Source organism: Eulemur rufifrons, chromosome 2, assembly GCF_041146395.1.
Source record: "Eulemur rufifrons isolate Redbay chromosome 2, OSU_ERuf_1, whole genome shotgun sequence".
Lineage (NCBI taxonomy): Eukaryota > Metazoa > Chordata > Mammalia > Primates > Lemuridae > Eulemur > Eulemur rufifrons.
In genome coordinates, this window is record NC_090984.1 from 32,540,315 (window position 1) to 32,556,572 (window position 16,258).

A 16,258-nucleotide genomic window follows, 5' to 3' on the forward strand; every position below is an offset into this window, starting at 1 on the left:
CCAGCAGAGGTACTTGGTAGGAGGTAGTTACTACACATGCTATGAACAATCAGTAGGTGACATTTGTGTCTCAGACCCCTCTCCAGGACACAGGCTTCTGCTGACCGAGGATCAGAGCACACAGAAAGCTCTCTATAGCACAAGGCTTATCAAACCAGAGTTTGAGCCCCAATAGCATACATATTTTACAACTAAATGTGATAATTCATGCACACGTGCAGTGTGGCAGGAACAGGGTCCATAACTGTAATCAGATTTCCGAAGGACTCCATGTCCCAAAAGGTTCAGAGCCAACACTTTAAATGATTGCTAGAGAAAAATGTTCTTCTCAGAAGAGGTATCATTCTAACATCCATCCAAAATATATCTTTTTCCAAAGAGCAGGGTAAATACATGCCTGTACATGACAGTACTCATTAACAATACTGGGTAAAAAGTATGTTTTATACACATGAAATTTGTACTTTAATTTACATTTGCATTTCAGGATCAAAAAAGACTTTAGTATCTTGGATTCACTAGAGTGGCTGTTTCATGGCAAAGTTTTAGGACTTTTCTTACTGGTTGCCTAGAATGGACAAGTCTCTGGGTTTTAGAATAACCCTGGATTTTAAAAAGGCACTAGTTCCCAAATTCTAGCTTCAAAAAACAAAGCTCAGGTGGCCATGTGTGGTGCCTCACGCTTGTAATCCTAGCACTTTGGGAGGCCGAGGCAGGAGGATCACTTGAGCCCAGGAGTTTGAGGTTGCTGTGAGGTAGGCTGACACCACGGCACTCACTCTAGCCTGGGCAACAGAGTGAGCCTCTGTCTCCAAAACAAAAACAAAGCTCAGGACAAAGAAGCTACTTTTTATAGCTTTTTTCATCAGGGCATGTTAATGGTCTATCACCTTGTTTCCATGTTACCAAGATAATGCCTTTGGAATTAAATGTATGCATATTTTTCTCAGAAGGGCTAAGTAACCTTTAGCAAGAAAGTATGGATTAAGATAATAAATCTGCCCAAAGTAGAACTGTCAGCTTCTTTACTCTTGAGTCACTAATCATTTATTACCTAAGAGTACAGGCACGAGGCATAAAACTATCATGTGCAGAGGCCCCTCATACTAATAAATGAGGATAGGGAGTGAGGAGAGTAATAAATTTCTGTAAGATTTCCAGTACCTGAAATATTCTCTTTTCAGCTCCTCTCTGCTTGATGTATTCTTTGGGCAGGAACTCCTTTAGACTGAGAGAGAGAAATTTAAAAGAACATAAGGCATTTGTCATGTTCTATGATGAGAAGCGAAGCAAAGACTTTTAATGAAACTCACAGTTAAGTCACTAACTCTCACCAATATTTTATGGAGTAATTAATACCAGACTGCCATATCCTATAATGCACTTAAATAAGGATGTGGACATAAAACCAGTTTGATAAAAAAGGTCAGACTAACATATTTAAAAAGAGGGAAGAATTTCCCAGATATATTATAAAGTGGGGGGGGGGGGGAGGAACAACAGAGCACAAGAGTGTACAGTATGTTACCCTTTGTAAGAAAGGAAGGAAAATATTTTTATTTTAAAAACATTATTTTCTATTGTCTCTATTTTTTTTAAATAATGAAAGGATAAGCCTGGTACTAATACAAATGCTTCCCCACGGGAAGAGGGAATAAACAAGGAGAAGGAACGGGATGGAAACTAAATGTCTCTAAGTATTTCTTGTATTATAGTTTTCATTTTGAACCACATGAAATCAAACAAAAGCAACACCGAAAAGTCAAAAGCAAACCGAAACCAATGAACTTAACAGTATATCCAGATGACAACCTAACTACAGGGAGAATAATTTTTTCAAGTAAATTTCAAAAACAGTTTTTTGACTATCCACCTTAGTGGGCTATATCTTAAGGACAAAAGGAACCACAGACTTGTCAGTAAAAATATTGACATCAATATTTTAAAACTAACACTTTTCCTCCCCACCCCCATATACACACACAATAAAATTTGGATATTACGTTATCTATTAAGTAGGATGTTACATATAAGTAGGATAAAGTAAATGAGTAATTATGTTCATTGTTAGAAACCAAGATTTTCAGCATAAAATAGATAAAAATAAATAAAAGGAAAAAGACTTGACTAAAAATCCTGCAGTCTTTTATGTGAATTGGAAATACTGGCCTGAGTGTCTGATCCATTTTTCTTTTTCCAAAAAAGCCATTTTCTAGCTGTGTCCTCTGAAGAGGCCAGGAGTAAGTACAACCTGGTGGTGCCAGCGCGCCCCGTGCCTCGGCCAGGTGTTCTTCTAAAAACAATTTCACTAAAAGGAACCAGGGAGTCTTGGGGAAATAACCGATTCCAGGTCTGGGGAAGGAAATGTATAAAATATTTCTGGGACTTCTTGTGCCTTGAATCAAAAAGGCTACCAAAATGGTACCGGAGCCAACATCAATGGATTCCTACTGGCCAAAAAAGGGATGATTTTAAAAACATTATATAAAATAAGAGAAAGCAGTATAATGAACCCATCATCTGGCTTCGACAACAATCATCAACCTGCGGCCAATGCTGACCCCTCTACTTCCCCACCCACAAATCCTCCCCCTGGATTACCCTGAAGCAAATCCCATACATCACATAGTTAATTTCATGTGATGGGACAATTTGAGCATCTGATAAAAGGATGACTGCCACAGGTTAAAACATGGATATACAAAATCCATAAAGATCTTTCACAAAAACCAAGAGTCACCTCAGAAGGCTGCTAGGGCACCAAACTTATCCTGAAAACTGATAAACGAAGAGAAAGAAGCAAGCATTTATTCTGATGTTTCTATCCATTGACGTGGGACAATCACAGGTAAGAAATGTAGAAGGAATAACAGAAGTCCAAAATCATCATTTTATAACTCTTAATGAAATAACTGATAAATCAAAGGAAACTTCAATGACTGCAAAGACCAGTAAATGACAAACTGATGGGGAACTTTGTAACAGATGGATCAGTATAATGACATCTAAACCCACTGATCAATTTCAGTATTAATGAAAGTAGGATAACCAGACAATAAATGCCTCCTGACTGATGCAAAAGGAAGTATACAGCACCACTTAGAAAGTATTCCTGGCTTCCTGGCACAAGGAAATACATAATTGAACCTGAATTTAATTAAGGCCCCTAAGATCTAAATACCAGTTTACAAAAAGAAGACTAGAGGAGCATGTTCAATGATAGTATCAGGATATACTCAGCCAAATCCAAACATGGGAAATTCTATAACAACAACCCAGGTCCACAGAAATAAATGGTTTGGGGGGTGGGGGGTGGTGGTGAAAAGAATGTAGTCATAGATCAAAAGCAAGTTAAGAAACATTTACTACAAAGCTACAGTAACAAAGACAGTACAGTATTGATATAAGGACAGACACAGAATTGAGAGTTCAGAAATTAACTCTCACATTTATGGTTAACCGGTTTTCAAAAAAGGTTCCAAGACAATTCCATGGAGAAAGAATTTTTTTTAAATGAACAGTGCTTGGACAACTGGACATCCACATGCAAAAGAAAGAAGTTGGGCTCTCTTCCTCACAGCATCATTGAAATTAACTCCAAATGGATGACAGACCTAAATGTAAAAGCTAAAACTGTAAAAATCTCAGAAGAAAATACAGGAGTAATTCTTTATGACCTTGGTTTAGGCAAAGGCTTTTTAGATATGATACCAAAAGCATGTGAGGCAAAAGAAAAAAAATAGGCCGGGCGCGGTGGCTCACGCCTGTAATCCTAGCACTCTGGGAGGCCGAGGTGGGCGGATTGTTTGAGCTCAGGAGTTCGAGACCAGCCTGAGCAAGAGCGAGACCCCATCTCTACTAAAAATAGAAAGAAATTATATGGACAGCTAAAAATATATATAGGAAAAATTAGCTGGGCATGGTGGTGCATGCCTGTAGTCCCAGCTACTCGGGAGGCTGAGGCAGGAGGATCCCTTGAGCTCAGGAGTTTGAGGTTGCTGTGAGCTAGGCTGACGCCACGCCACTCTAGCCTGGGCAACAGAGTGAGACTCTGTCTCAAATAAATAAATAAATAAATAAACTGGAACACATCAAAATTAACTCATGAACTTCAACTAATACCACCAAGAAAGTGAAAATAAAGTCCACAGAATGGGGGCAGGGATATTTGCAAGTAATACAGCTAAGAAGGGAATTACAACCACAATACATAAAAACCCTTAGAACTGCATAAAAAGATACGTCACCTAATCAAAAAAAAAAATAGGCAGAAGATCTGAACAAACATTTCTCCAAAGAAGATATACAAGATACACATGACATACAAGATATATATACATGGCTAGTAAGCACATGAAAATATGTTCAACATCATTAGCCAACAGGGAAATGCAAAGAAAAATCACAATGTGATGATACTACTACACACCCACTAGGACGGCTACAATCAAAAAGATGGACAATAGTGAGTGTTGGCAAGGACATGGAGAAATTGAAACCCTCATATATTGCTGGCAGGAATGTAAAACGGTACAGCTGCCTTGAAAAACAGTTTGGTGGTTTCTTAAAATATTAAAACAGCAATCTATTACACAGTGTGTACCCAGAAAAAAATGAAAACATGTCCACACAAAAGCTTGTACACAAAGATTCACAGCAGCATTATTCATAATAGACAAAACGTGGGAACAACTCAAAAGTCCATCAACTGACGAACAGACAAAATGAGGTTTATCCATACAACCGAAAATTATTCAGTGATCTAAAGGAATGAAGTATTGATACATGTTACAACATGGAAACACTGTGCTAAGTGAAAGAAGCCAGTCACAAAAGAAAAGCTGTATGATTTCACAGGTAAGAAATGTCCAGAACAGGCAAATCCACAGAGACAGAAAGGACTGGTGGTTGCCAAGGCTGGGGGAGGGAATGGGAAAAAGCAGAGTGACTGCTGATAGGCATAGGGTTTCTTCCAGGGAGACAAAAATGCTTGAAAATTAGATTATGATGGTTGTACAATCCTGTGAAGACACTAAAAACACTGAAGTATACACTTAAAATGGGCATATTGTATGTAAACTATATCTCAATATAGCTGTTTTAAAAAACATCAGATATAATTTGTAGGCCTATGTATAGATTCCGATATGAAACAAGTACAAAATGACATTTTTGAGACAATGAGGGAAAATTTAACACAAGCTAGGTATTAGATGATACTAAGGAGTTATTGCTAATTTAGTTGGGTGTTAAGGTGGATTTTCTGTGTGCCTTATTTTTAAAAATTTTGTTATTATTGAAAATAATTCTCTATTGTTAGAGAAACACCAAAGTACTTACAGGTGAAACAATATAACGTCTGGGATTTGCTTTAAAATACTCCAGCAAAACAAGAGCAGGGAGGGGCAGGCGAGGGTCCATTAAGACCTGAATAACGGTGTCTGGTCGATCAGCAAACTACTTCTGTGGGGGAAAGTTGTTAAGTACATTTCCTGGAATTTCAGGGATCTGGGTCTCAGCATGAGTACAACACTCTGGCCTCATCAAGAGACCCCAAGTCAGTCAGCAGGAAGGATCTAAGAAATATCTCATCAGCAATAGCTTAGATGTTATGATTATCATTAAGCAACTTCAGGGACAAAAATGAACGATTCAGAGTGAATTGGAAGGCGCCAATACCACAAGGAGGAAACTGAGTCTCAGAGAGGTGAGGACTTAGCTGAGGTCACAGGACTTGTCAGTAAGTAGCAGCGAGCTCTGACCTCCCAGACCGAGAGTGGGTCCAACCGAACACGCAGCTGCTTCAGACTTTCCCCCAGGAGCGTGTTTAAAATAAGGAAGAAGCATCATGATCACTGCTGTGACCCCCAGACAGTAGCTCCTATACACCATCAACCGAGAGACCCGGCTAAGGTTGGCTAAAGCACCCCAAAGGGCTCCACGTCAAGCCCCCTCAGAGCAATGATTATTACCAGAACGCTGGATGGTGGCATCCAGCGGCCCAGCAGGGGCAGAACAGGCTGGAAAGCCATGGCAAGAAAGTCCCGTGCTGTGACAAGCTTCCCTGATCCAAACTCAGCAAACCAACCCACCTGAATCTGCCTCCCATCCATTCTTTGGGAGGTACTAAAACCAACTTCAGAAGGTGTATGAGACCCATTACCCCTGCTATCCAAAGAGTGGGTTTTGGGGGAGTTTAAAGTATTTTAATATAAGAGTATGTATGTGTGTGTGCATGTGACATGCATTTTCCCCCAGTAAACTAGCCACGAGCACAGTGTCAGCACAAAGTGGGAATGAGCAGGCAGTGTGTCATCAATGCCTGCCAGCCAGCAGTGCAGCAGTTGTTGTTTTGATTATCAAACCCGAGTTTGGAAGGCTCCTAACATCTGGGACATGTATTCAAGTGAAATCTGTCAGCCTTTTCTGAGCAAACAGGTAAGACTCTCAAACCTGATTGGAAATTCTTCTAATTAAACAAGCTCTGGCCAAGCAAAGTCCCTCCCCATCTGCCTCCTTAATTATTCTTACCTTAAAAAAGAAGCCATCTAAAAGTCATGTATTAATATTTAGACTCACTCCTCCTCCAAACCCCCTCCTGCCAGCCTTTTAAGTATTGCCCTTTCTGAATGTAATATTAGATCCTCCACTCCAGTAAGTGTGTAGACTAATCAATGCTCTTCTTACGCTCTAAGATCCACGAGAGGTTGAAAGTTTGCAGCCAATAGACTCCTCTCTCAGGACCCTGACTTCGCTCTGGCCGAGTCACCTGTATCTGCTCTCCAATCTGCTGCAGTTGGCTGCGTATCACATGATTATGTACTGACATGGCCCATAAACTGCTAAAAGAGTATGAAAACTGAGCTACTGAGTGCTTCCTAAAGGTAAATATTTACAAAAAGTTATTAGATATGAGACAACCGTAAAATACTGAAAAGAAAATCATAAAAATCTAAAAATATTCTGTATCAATGGAACAGAATGGATAACCCAGAAATAAAGCTACATACCTGCAGCCAACTGATCACTGACAAAGTTGACAAAAATGTACACTGGGGAAAGGACACCCTATTCAATAACGGTGCTAGGAAGATAGGATTACCCTATGCAAATAATGAAACTGGAGCCCTATCTCTTACCACATACAAAAATTAACTCAAGATGGATTAAAGACTTAAATGTAAGACCTGAAACTATAATAATACTAGAAGAAAACCTAGGAGAAACTCTTCTAGACATTGACCGAGGCAAAGAATTCACGACCAAGACCTCAAAAGCAAATGCAACAAAATCAAAAATAGACAAATGGGACGTAAACACAAAGCTTATGCACAGCACAAGAAATAATCAACAGAGTGAGCAGACCACCTGCAAAATGGGAGAAAATATTCGCAAATTATGCCCCCAACAAAGGACTAATATCCAGAATCTACAAGGAACTTCAACAACTTAACAAAAAACCAATAACCCCATTAAAAAGTAGGCAAAGGACATGAAAATTTTTCCAAAGATGACATACAAAGAAATAGCCAACAAGCATATGAAAAAATGCTTAATATCACTAATCATCAGTGAAATGCAAATTAAAACCACAATGAGATACCATCTTATACCAGTCAGAATAGCCATTATTAAGAAGTAAAAAGATAACAGATATTGGTGAGGATATGGAGAAAGGGAATACACTGAGAAGGGAATGTAAATTAGTACAACCTCTATGGAAAACAGTATGGAGATTCCTCAAAGAACTGAAACTAGAACTACCATTATGATCCAGCAATCCCACTACTGGGTATCTACGCAAGGAAAAAAAAAATCATCATGTTAAAAAGATACCTGCAGTCATATGTTTATCACAGCCCTATTCACAGTAGCAAAGGTATGGAATCAACCTAAGTGCCCACTGACCAACGACTGGATAAAGAAAATATGATGTGTGTGTATACACACACACACATGTATACACCCCTCCCCCATGAAATACTACTCAGCAATAAAAAAAAAGAATGAAATCCTGTCTTTTGCAGCAGCATGGTTGGAACTAGAAACCATTATCTTAAGTGAAGTAACTCAGAAACAGAAAGTGAAATACCACGTGTTTTCACTTATAAGTGGGAGTTACATAACGTGTACACAAGGACAGAGACTGTGGAATAACAGAAGCTGGAGACTTGAAAAGGTGGGAGGATAGAAGAGGGGTAATGGATGAGAAATTACTTAATGGATACAATATACACCATTCAGGTGATGGCTACACTAAAAGCCCAGATCTTGCCACCACCCAATATATACATGAAACAAAACTGCACTTGTACCCCCTAAATCTACACAAACAAATAAATCTAAAAATATTCTGCCTTCAGACTGCTTCATGACTGTCTAGATCCCCTCATCGATGATGCATTATGTGTGGTTCATATAAGAAAGACAGTCTAGAAACCCAACTGGCCGAGAATCACACAAAGAAAAATCCTTGGCCCTACATCGAAAGACAGCAATGAATTCAAAAGTTAAAGTTAAAATAAAGGGTTTCTGAGAGATAGACATCACTTGTTAGGATTTTACATTTTAAACAATTTTTTGGATTATCCAATCAATGATCCAAGCCACTCAGAGGATTTCTGTTATTAACAATGGCTAACAATAGCTGCCATTTACTGAAGGTCAAACACTGTCGTAGGTGCTTTACACACGTAAGTTGATTAATTAAATTCTGACAAAATCCCCAGGAAGAAATAATCCCACTTTATAGATACATGGGCTCTGGGGCTCAGTCATGCTGAGTAAGATGCCCACAGTTACAGCCACAAGTTAAATCTCATCTGTGGACACCAGAGACCATGCTCTTGACCACTAGACACCCTGGCCTCTCCCAGTTACCCTCTAGTCAAATGCCACCACGTGTAGTTAGTATTTCAGACCCTTTGGAATAAAATAACAAAAACCAATCAGATTAAGATAATTAAGGATCATGTGGTAGCAATCTTTTAGAAATGCCCAGAAGCCAGTGGAACCAGGGAAGGGATCTGGATTCAAATCCCTATTTTCACTGAAATCTCATTTTCTTTAAGGATGAGTTACAATTTTTAAATTATATATATTTAAGGTATACAACATGCTTTGATATACATATGGTAAAATGACTACTACAATCAAACCAATTAATATATCTATCCTCTCCCATAGTTACTTTTATGGCAAAAAATACCTAAAATCTACTCTTAGCAAATTTCGAGTATACAGTACAGTATTAACTGAAGTTCTCATGCTATACATGAGGCATATTTGCTCTCTAGACTCATGTATCCTGCATAACTGAAACTCTTCACCCCTTGACCACCACCTTCCCCATTTCCCTCATCTTTCTACCCTTGGTAACCACCTTTCTACTCTGTTTCTATGTATTTGAGTTTTGTAAGATTCCACATATACGTGAGATTCCTCAGTATTTTAAGTTCTGTGTGTGGCTTATTTTAACCTAGAGGACATAATGTCCTCTAAGCTCATCCATGCTATTTGCAAATGGCAGGATCTCCTTTTTTAAGGCTAATATTCCATTGTATATATAATAAAACCTCACGTTCTTATGTAAAATTCAAGCTGCCTCTACAAGTAATTCCCAAGAAAGAGTCCCAAAGACGTTTTCTGGTCTGGCTGTAAGTTACAAGTACATGGGGAGGCAGCTATGACTTGGGGAAATGTTAACTGCCTCTCATCTATCCCAGCGTTGCCACCAAGTTGTGCAAGTCAGTCACCACCTATCTAGGCTGGTTTTACCACCTAAAAAACAGAGAGGATTCCCGCCTGTGAAGGCTATTGCTCACATGAATTGAAAACAAGGGATGTCCGCTCATTTGTGAGAGCTGAAGGCATCAGCGTGAACATACAAACCAAGCAGTGAGGTGTCTACCTAGCAGAGGGTGGAGGAACAGAGGGTAGGAAAAACAGAGAAATACAATAGGGACAGCATCATCCAAAGGACACTGGAACATCCAGGATCCTGACTCCCACCTTTATGTTCAATCACCAAATGATTAACAACAATATCTCAAATCTGGGATCATATGAAAGTCTCAAAGTGTGGTCGCAGAACTAGCAGCACCTAGGCACTTGTCAGAAGGGCCAATTTTTGGCCACAGTGGCTCATGCCTGTAATCCCAGGACTACGGGAAGCTGAGACGACAGGATTGCTTGAGGCCAGAAGTTTGAGACCAGCCTGCACAACATAGCGAGAACCAGGCCCTACAAAATGTGGGAGGGGGGGGGGGGGGGGGGGAGAGAAAAAAAAGTCAGGTGTGGTGGCACACACCTGTAGTCCCAGCTGCTTGGAAGGCTGAGGCAGGAAGAGTACTTCGCTTAGGCCCAGGAAATCAAGGCCACAGTGAACTATGATTCTGCCACAGCATTCCAGCCTGGGCAACAGAGTGAGACCCTGTCTCTACAAAAAAAAAAAAAAAAGAAAAAGAAAGAAAAACAAAAAGAAATGCCGATTTTCAGACTTCACCCCAGACTGCTGAATCAGAGGCTCTGGGGTTGCAGTGCAGCAATCTGTGCTTTAAGGAGCCCTCTAGATGATTCCGATGCAGACTGAAGTTGGAGGCACCGTGGGCTGAAAGCTCAAATTATGGAATCAGACACACCTGGATTTGAATCCAGACTCAAAGATTAAAATGTCTATGTGACTGAGAGTATCAAGTTCTGGTTAAGCAAGGTGACGATATGGGTAGATGGAAGCATTGACTGAGTTGGGAAATGGTTAGGGTGGTAAGAAAAAGTGGAGAGCGAAGATGGCCTGTGTGCTTGTCCATTTGTGCCGCTGCAACAGAATACCACAAATTGAGTAATTTATAAAGAACAGAAATTTATTTTCTCACAGTTCTGCAGGCTGGGAAGTCCGAGATCAGGGCACTGGCAGGTTCAGCTGTCGGGAGAGGGCTGCTCCCCACCCGAGAGGAGGAACGTCGTGTCCTCACGAAGCAGAAGAGCGAGGAGGCTGAGTACTACACCAAGGGCCCTAATCCCACTCATAAGGGAGAAGCCCTCAGGGCCTAATCACCGTGTCTTGAAGGCCCCACCTCTTAATACATATTAGCACACCTGAATTTTGGAAGAAACCTGTTCCAACCATAGCAGCACAGTAGAAGGGTGAGAATTGAGCTTGAAGACCTATCCCCGCCACACAGTAGAGTTCTGTGATCCTGAACCAATCCAAATGCCCTTTAACCTAAGGAAGGGCTACTGCCCAGGAACTCAGACAGCTCAGGGCTGGATAAATTCAGGGGCTCCCGGTTGGAGAGTTCTGGAGTCTGAAAGCAGTCAAGGAGGCAGGCACCAAGCTCAGGAGGCTGTGCTAGGAGGAAACAGCGCAGGGGCCACTCAATGGTCCTACCTCCCCACACCGAGAAGAAAGAACGCCCTGGGTGTGAGGAACACAGGACAAAGGCAGTCGATGAGGAAACAATACTGCACAAAAGTATGCAAATGCCCTTTTATTGTATTTCACTTTTATTTAATAATCGTGGGAGGGTGGTGGTGAGGAATAGCAGGGAGGGCCTTGGCTGATAAAAAGCAAAAGGCTAACCGCCTGCTTTATGGCTAGTTTGAAAACAGGATTGACAGTCAAATTATTCGGACAAAAGCACGCAGACAACCAATTCCAAAGGAAGAACGTGTGTTTGGACAGATGCCAAGCAAAAAACCGACTTAAGACCTCCTACTGTGTCAAAAGCTTTGCTTGTTGACAGTAGAGTTATCTCGAGTTTGTGGGGGAAAATTTCCAAGTCCACTCTAAATTCTTTCTCAACAAAGATTCATACCCTAGGTTGTTTTGTTTTCTCAGTAAAACACTTCTGAGGAATTCCCAAACAGGACAAGGGGGCTGCGGTAACCAAAGACGAGAGAGGTTTTCTCAGCCTGCAACCTGCCTGCTTTCACCCAACCAGAGGACCGTTTCTTCCCGTAACGCGCAGAGTAATGGAACCTTTTCACGTGGCCTCCAGTACCTACTAATTTTGCCTTGGCCACATGTTATACGTCTAACCTCAGCAAATGCAAGCGTTTATCACTTCAAGCCCAGAGTATTGCAACTGTCTTTTCAAAAGAAATGTTAATTGTGAAACATTTCAAATGACAGAAAACTACATGTTTTGTAATTTACGTTACCTACCACCAAGGAGAAATACATGTTAACATGTGGCCGTACTGGCTTTATAATTGTTACTTCTGTTATTAACGAAAGAGAGATTATGGAATTAGCTGAACTCCCATATCCTTTCTCTATCTAATGGTAGCTACTTTCTCGAAAATAGTTTCCATGGATATATTAATGTTCCTGTATCTCCTTACATCTATGACTAATATATCCTGTTTCTCCTTGTGTGTATATTTTTAAATACAGAGGTTCATATTCTGAAATGTCTTGTTTCCTCTATAAAGTATGTTGGTGTTTTCATACATTTACATTTATGTACACCTGATAGATGTGAAATGCTGTATTTCTGATTTTGCATTTTCTAGATTACTTATCAGGTTGAACATATTTTTATATCTTTATAAGCCAATTGAGTTTCTTCCTCTTTACAGTGCCTATTGATGTCCTGGGTGATCTTTTTTTAGAAGATTTTCTTTCATTTTTAATATCTTCTGGATATTAATTTGTTCTTACAGTATGCACTACAAATATGCAAATTTTTTCTTTCAGTTTGAAGCTTTACTCTTAACTTGATGATGTCTTTTGCCTAATAAGGTATTTTAATTTTAATCAAGGTAGGTTTATCAGTCTTTGAATCACCATATCACTCTATGACAATAATAGTGTTTTGATTACTGTATTTTTATAAGAAACTGTGATATTTGTATGAGCCCTCCTTATCTCTTTAATTAGCCTTGGCCATTCCTGAGCCTTGACTAGTTCATATTAATTTATAACAGCTTTATTGAGATATCCATATTACGAATGGGTTTCTCATTATTAGATAAGTAGGATTTTGATTTGAATTGAACTGAATCTACAGATCAATTTAGGTAGAACTGCTTTATCTGGTATCAAGTCTTTCTAAATCATTAATACAGCAAATAATTCCATCTGTTCACATTTTTTATGATATTCAAGCTTTTATCATTTTATTGGGTAGATCTTGGCGATTGCTGGACAGCTTCCTTCCTACGTAAATTATACTTTTTGTTGTTGTTGTGAAAGGTATTTTCCTGTTTTCAATTACATTTTCTATTTCTTATGTATGGGAATACTATTTGCTATTAATATTATATACTGATTTTTCTAGAGATCTTGCTTAAACTCCTGTTAATTCTAACAAGCTCCTCTGTAGATTGACTGATTATCTCTGTAGATAATCGTATCACCTACAACTGGGAGTTTTGTTTTTCCAATCCCGATATCATTTATCTCCTTTTCTTGCCTTATTGCACCTTGTTAGGGTATCAGTATCCTGTTGACAAGAAGCACTGACAGCGGGCATCCTTCCTGACACTAAGGAGAATTCCTCTAAATTAAACTATTAATTAGGATACTCGTTATAGATATCCTTTAGTAGACTAAGATTTCCATGTATTCCTGGTATGCCACAAAGTCTCTCTTTTTTAATCAAGATTGTTTCATTTTATCAAATTCTTTCTCTCCAGTAATGAAGACAATCACAGCCTTTTGTAAAAAGCTGCTAACATGGCAGATTACATAAACACATCCCCTGATGTTAAACCACCAAGCTCAAATATTACCTTCTCTACGAGGTGTTCCTTGGCTATCATTCTAAAATGGCAAATTCTCCCTCAATCCCTAAAACACACATACTCCCTATTCCCCTTTTTTGCTTTATTTTTTATCTTTGCATTCATCATCATTTAACATATTATGTACTTTACTTCCCTATTAGTCCTTGTCTGCCTCTCTGAACTAGAATGTAAGTTCCATGAGGGCAGAAATGCTTGACTGTGTTTTCACTGCTGCATCCCCAGGGGCTGGTGTCTACTACAGAGAAGGCATTCAATGAATTATTTGTTGCATAAATGAACTTTGCATCCCTGGAAGAAATTCTATTTAGCTATAACTTGCACTTATACATAAACATATAGGCAAATGTCATGTTGGACTTAGTTCAACATTTTATTAACTTTTGTGGGGAAGACATCTATATTCAGCTTAAAAGCTTTTTACGATCTATATTCAATTTGGTATTATAGTTCTGCTAGTTTCTAATTAAGGTGAAGAGCTTTACTTTTTTGTCTATTTTCTGAAATAACCTGGGCCTAGTTTTTATTTTGTTGTTTTTTTGATTGATATATTTTTAAACTGATAAGTCAATTTCTTTTCAAGTTTATAGGTCTATTCAGATTTTCTAATTGTCCATTTTGTCTAAATTTTTTTTTGGTTTCAAGTTTTGTTATGCTTTTAAAAATCTCTGACTGTAGCTCTGCTCCATTTTCATTACTAATATTTTGGCTTTTTTCTTCTTTGGTTTTTCTTGGTTAAAGCTATCCAAGGTTTACTTAAGTTTATTAACTTTTTCAAAGAACCAGCTTTTGGGTTTTAGTGATTCTCTGTGGTTTCTATTTTTACTTTCTCTTAACATAAATATTTTCCTCCTTCTATTTTGATCTTGTTCTACTAATCATTTACTGAGGGAGGTATGTTAAATTACTCCATTAAAATTATGTATCTGAAATTTTTGTAATATCGTTTATTTTTCCTTTTAAGGCAATGTTAGGTGCATATACAGTCACAATCATTTAATATCCTGGTGAATTAGCCCTTCTACCTTTACAGTGATCTTCTTTATCGCTACTTATGCTTTGTTTGCCTTCAACTCTATTTTGTGTGACCTTAAACGTAATTTCTCCAGCTTTAACTAGTAATTTCCTGGCACATCATTTTCCACGCATTTAAACTTTTCTTTGTCCTTAAATTTTAAGTGTTCCTTTTAGAAATCATACAGATCTGAACTTTTAAGAACTATCCAATATGAGAACCTCCATTTATTAACTATTGAGTCTGATTTACTTATATTTGGTATGATGCCTAATATATTTAGAAGTATTTATCATATAATATTTACTTTATGCATTCTTGCCATATTTTTCTCACTTTGTTTCCATAATCCACCCTGCACAAGTCCTATTTTTAATGTTCAAGTTGTCTGCATTTCTTCCATGCCCCCATTGTCCTACTGGTTTGGAAATAATACAGTCTATTTTTTTGTTTGTTTGTTTTGACCAGTAATTAAAATTTTATTAAAGAACTTGTAAAGTCTGTTTCTTTGTTTCCAAATACAGTCTATTTCTATTCCTTTAGGCTACCTTCAGTATTTTTCCCAACAATTTTATTATGAGAAGAGTTACCTCCAATTTTACTGCATATACTTCATTTAAGGTGTAAAGTTTATCAATAACTCTAATTTTCTCTGATACAATACAGTCTTACAGAAAGCTTTTACTCTGATCACTTCTTTAAGTTTTCTAAGATGTTTCTAAGGTTCTTGAAATTAGTCATTGTTATAATTTATTTTGTTGTTGCTGTCTTCAGAGTTAATTCTTTTTTAGATTTACCTTCTATTTTGCCAATTTCTTTGAGATCAACATTGCTTCTTGTACCATACTGTTTCCACCCTTCTAGAAACAATCCCTACTCATCCCCAGAGCCTGCACTGCAACTTTTGACTTCCTCCATATGCCATCCTGCATTTAAAGCATAGTTAAGACGTTGGACTTTGTTGAAATCATCAGAGCCAAGTTTTTCCTCTCCATAATAACCATTTCGTATGTTTATTTACCACACAGACAGCAAGGAATTAGTATACAATATCTCTCTTGTATCTTCCCTATACCTGGCACAACAGAACACACGTACAAGTCCTCAGTGAGTTAAAGAACAACACAAGATATGTTTTCTGCAAGCATTTTTAAAACACAGAAGAGCATAAAGCAAATACCTGATTACTAGATATGCTGTTTTTACTTCATACACTAATAAAATGTCCCTTTCTGGGACTCTTTGAAGGTGACTTGAGGAAAACCATCATGTAGGTAAAAACATATTAGACTCAATTTGGAAGACCTGGCTTTCATCTGGCTTCCAGCTCTTGAAGGTTCTGTGCTGTACCTCTCTCTCTCTCTAGCACCTATTTTCCCCATCTATAGAGTTGATGGGATATAGTAAATAATCCTTGAATATCTCTGAAAATCTCTTACTCTGATTTTCATTATTCTAAGTGAATACCTTCACTAAGGTAGTATTGAATCCAGA

General features: G+C 38.4%; 1 protein-coding gene across 1 annotated transcript in view; it reads right to left on the reverse strand.

The window, feature by feature from the left end:
• Positions 1 to 16,258, reverse strand: part of TLN2 (talin 2) — a 394,205-nt gene that overhangs the window by 148,476 nt on the left and 229,471 nt on the right. Inside the window, exon 10 of the mRNA XM_069483220.1 lies at positions 1,165 to 1,228. Coding sequence (XP_069339321.1) covers positions 1,165 to 1,228 — 64 coding nt within the window. The remainder of the gene's footprint in view (positions 1 to 1,164; positions 1,229 to 16,258) is intronic.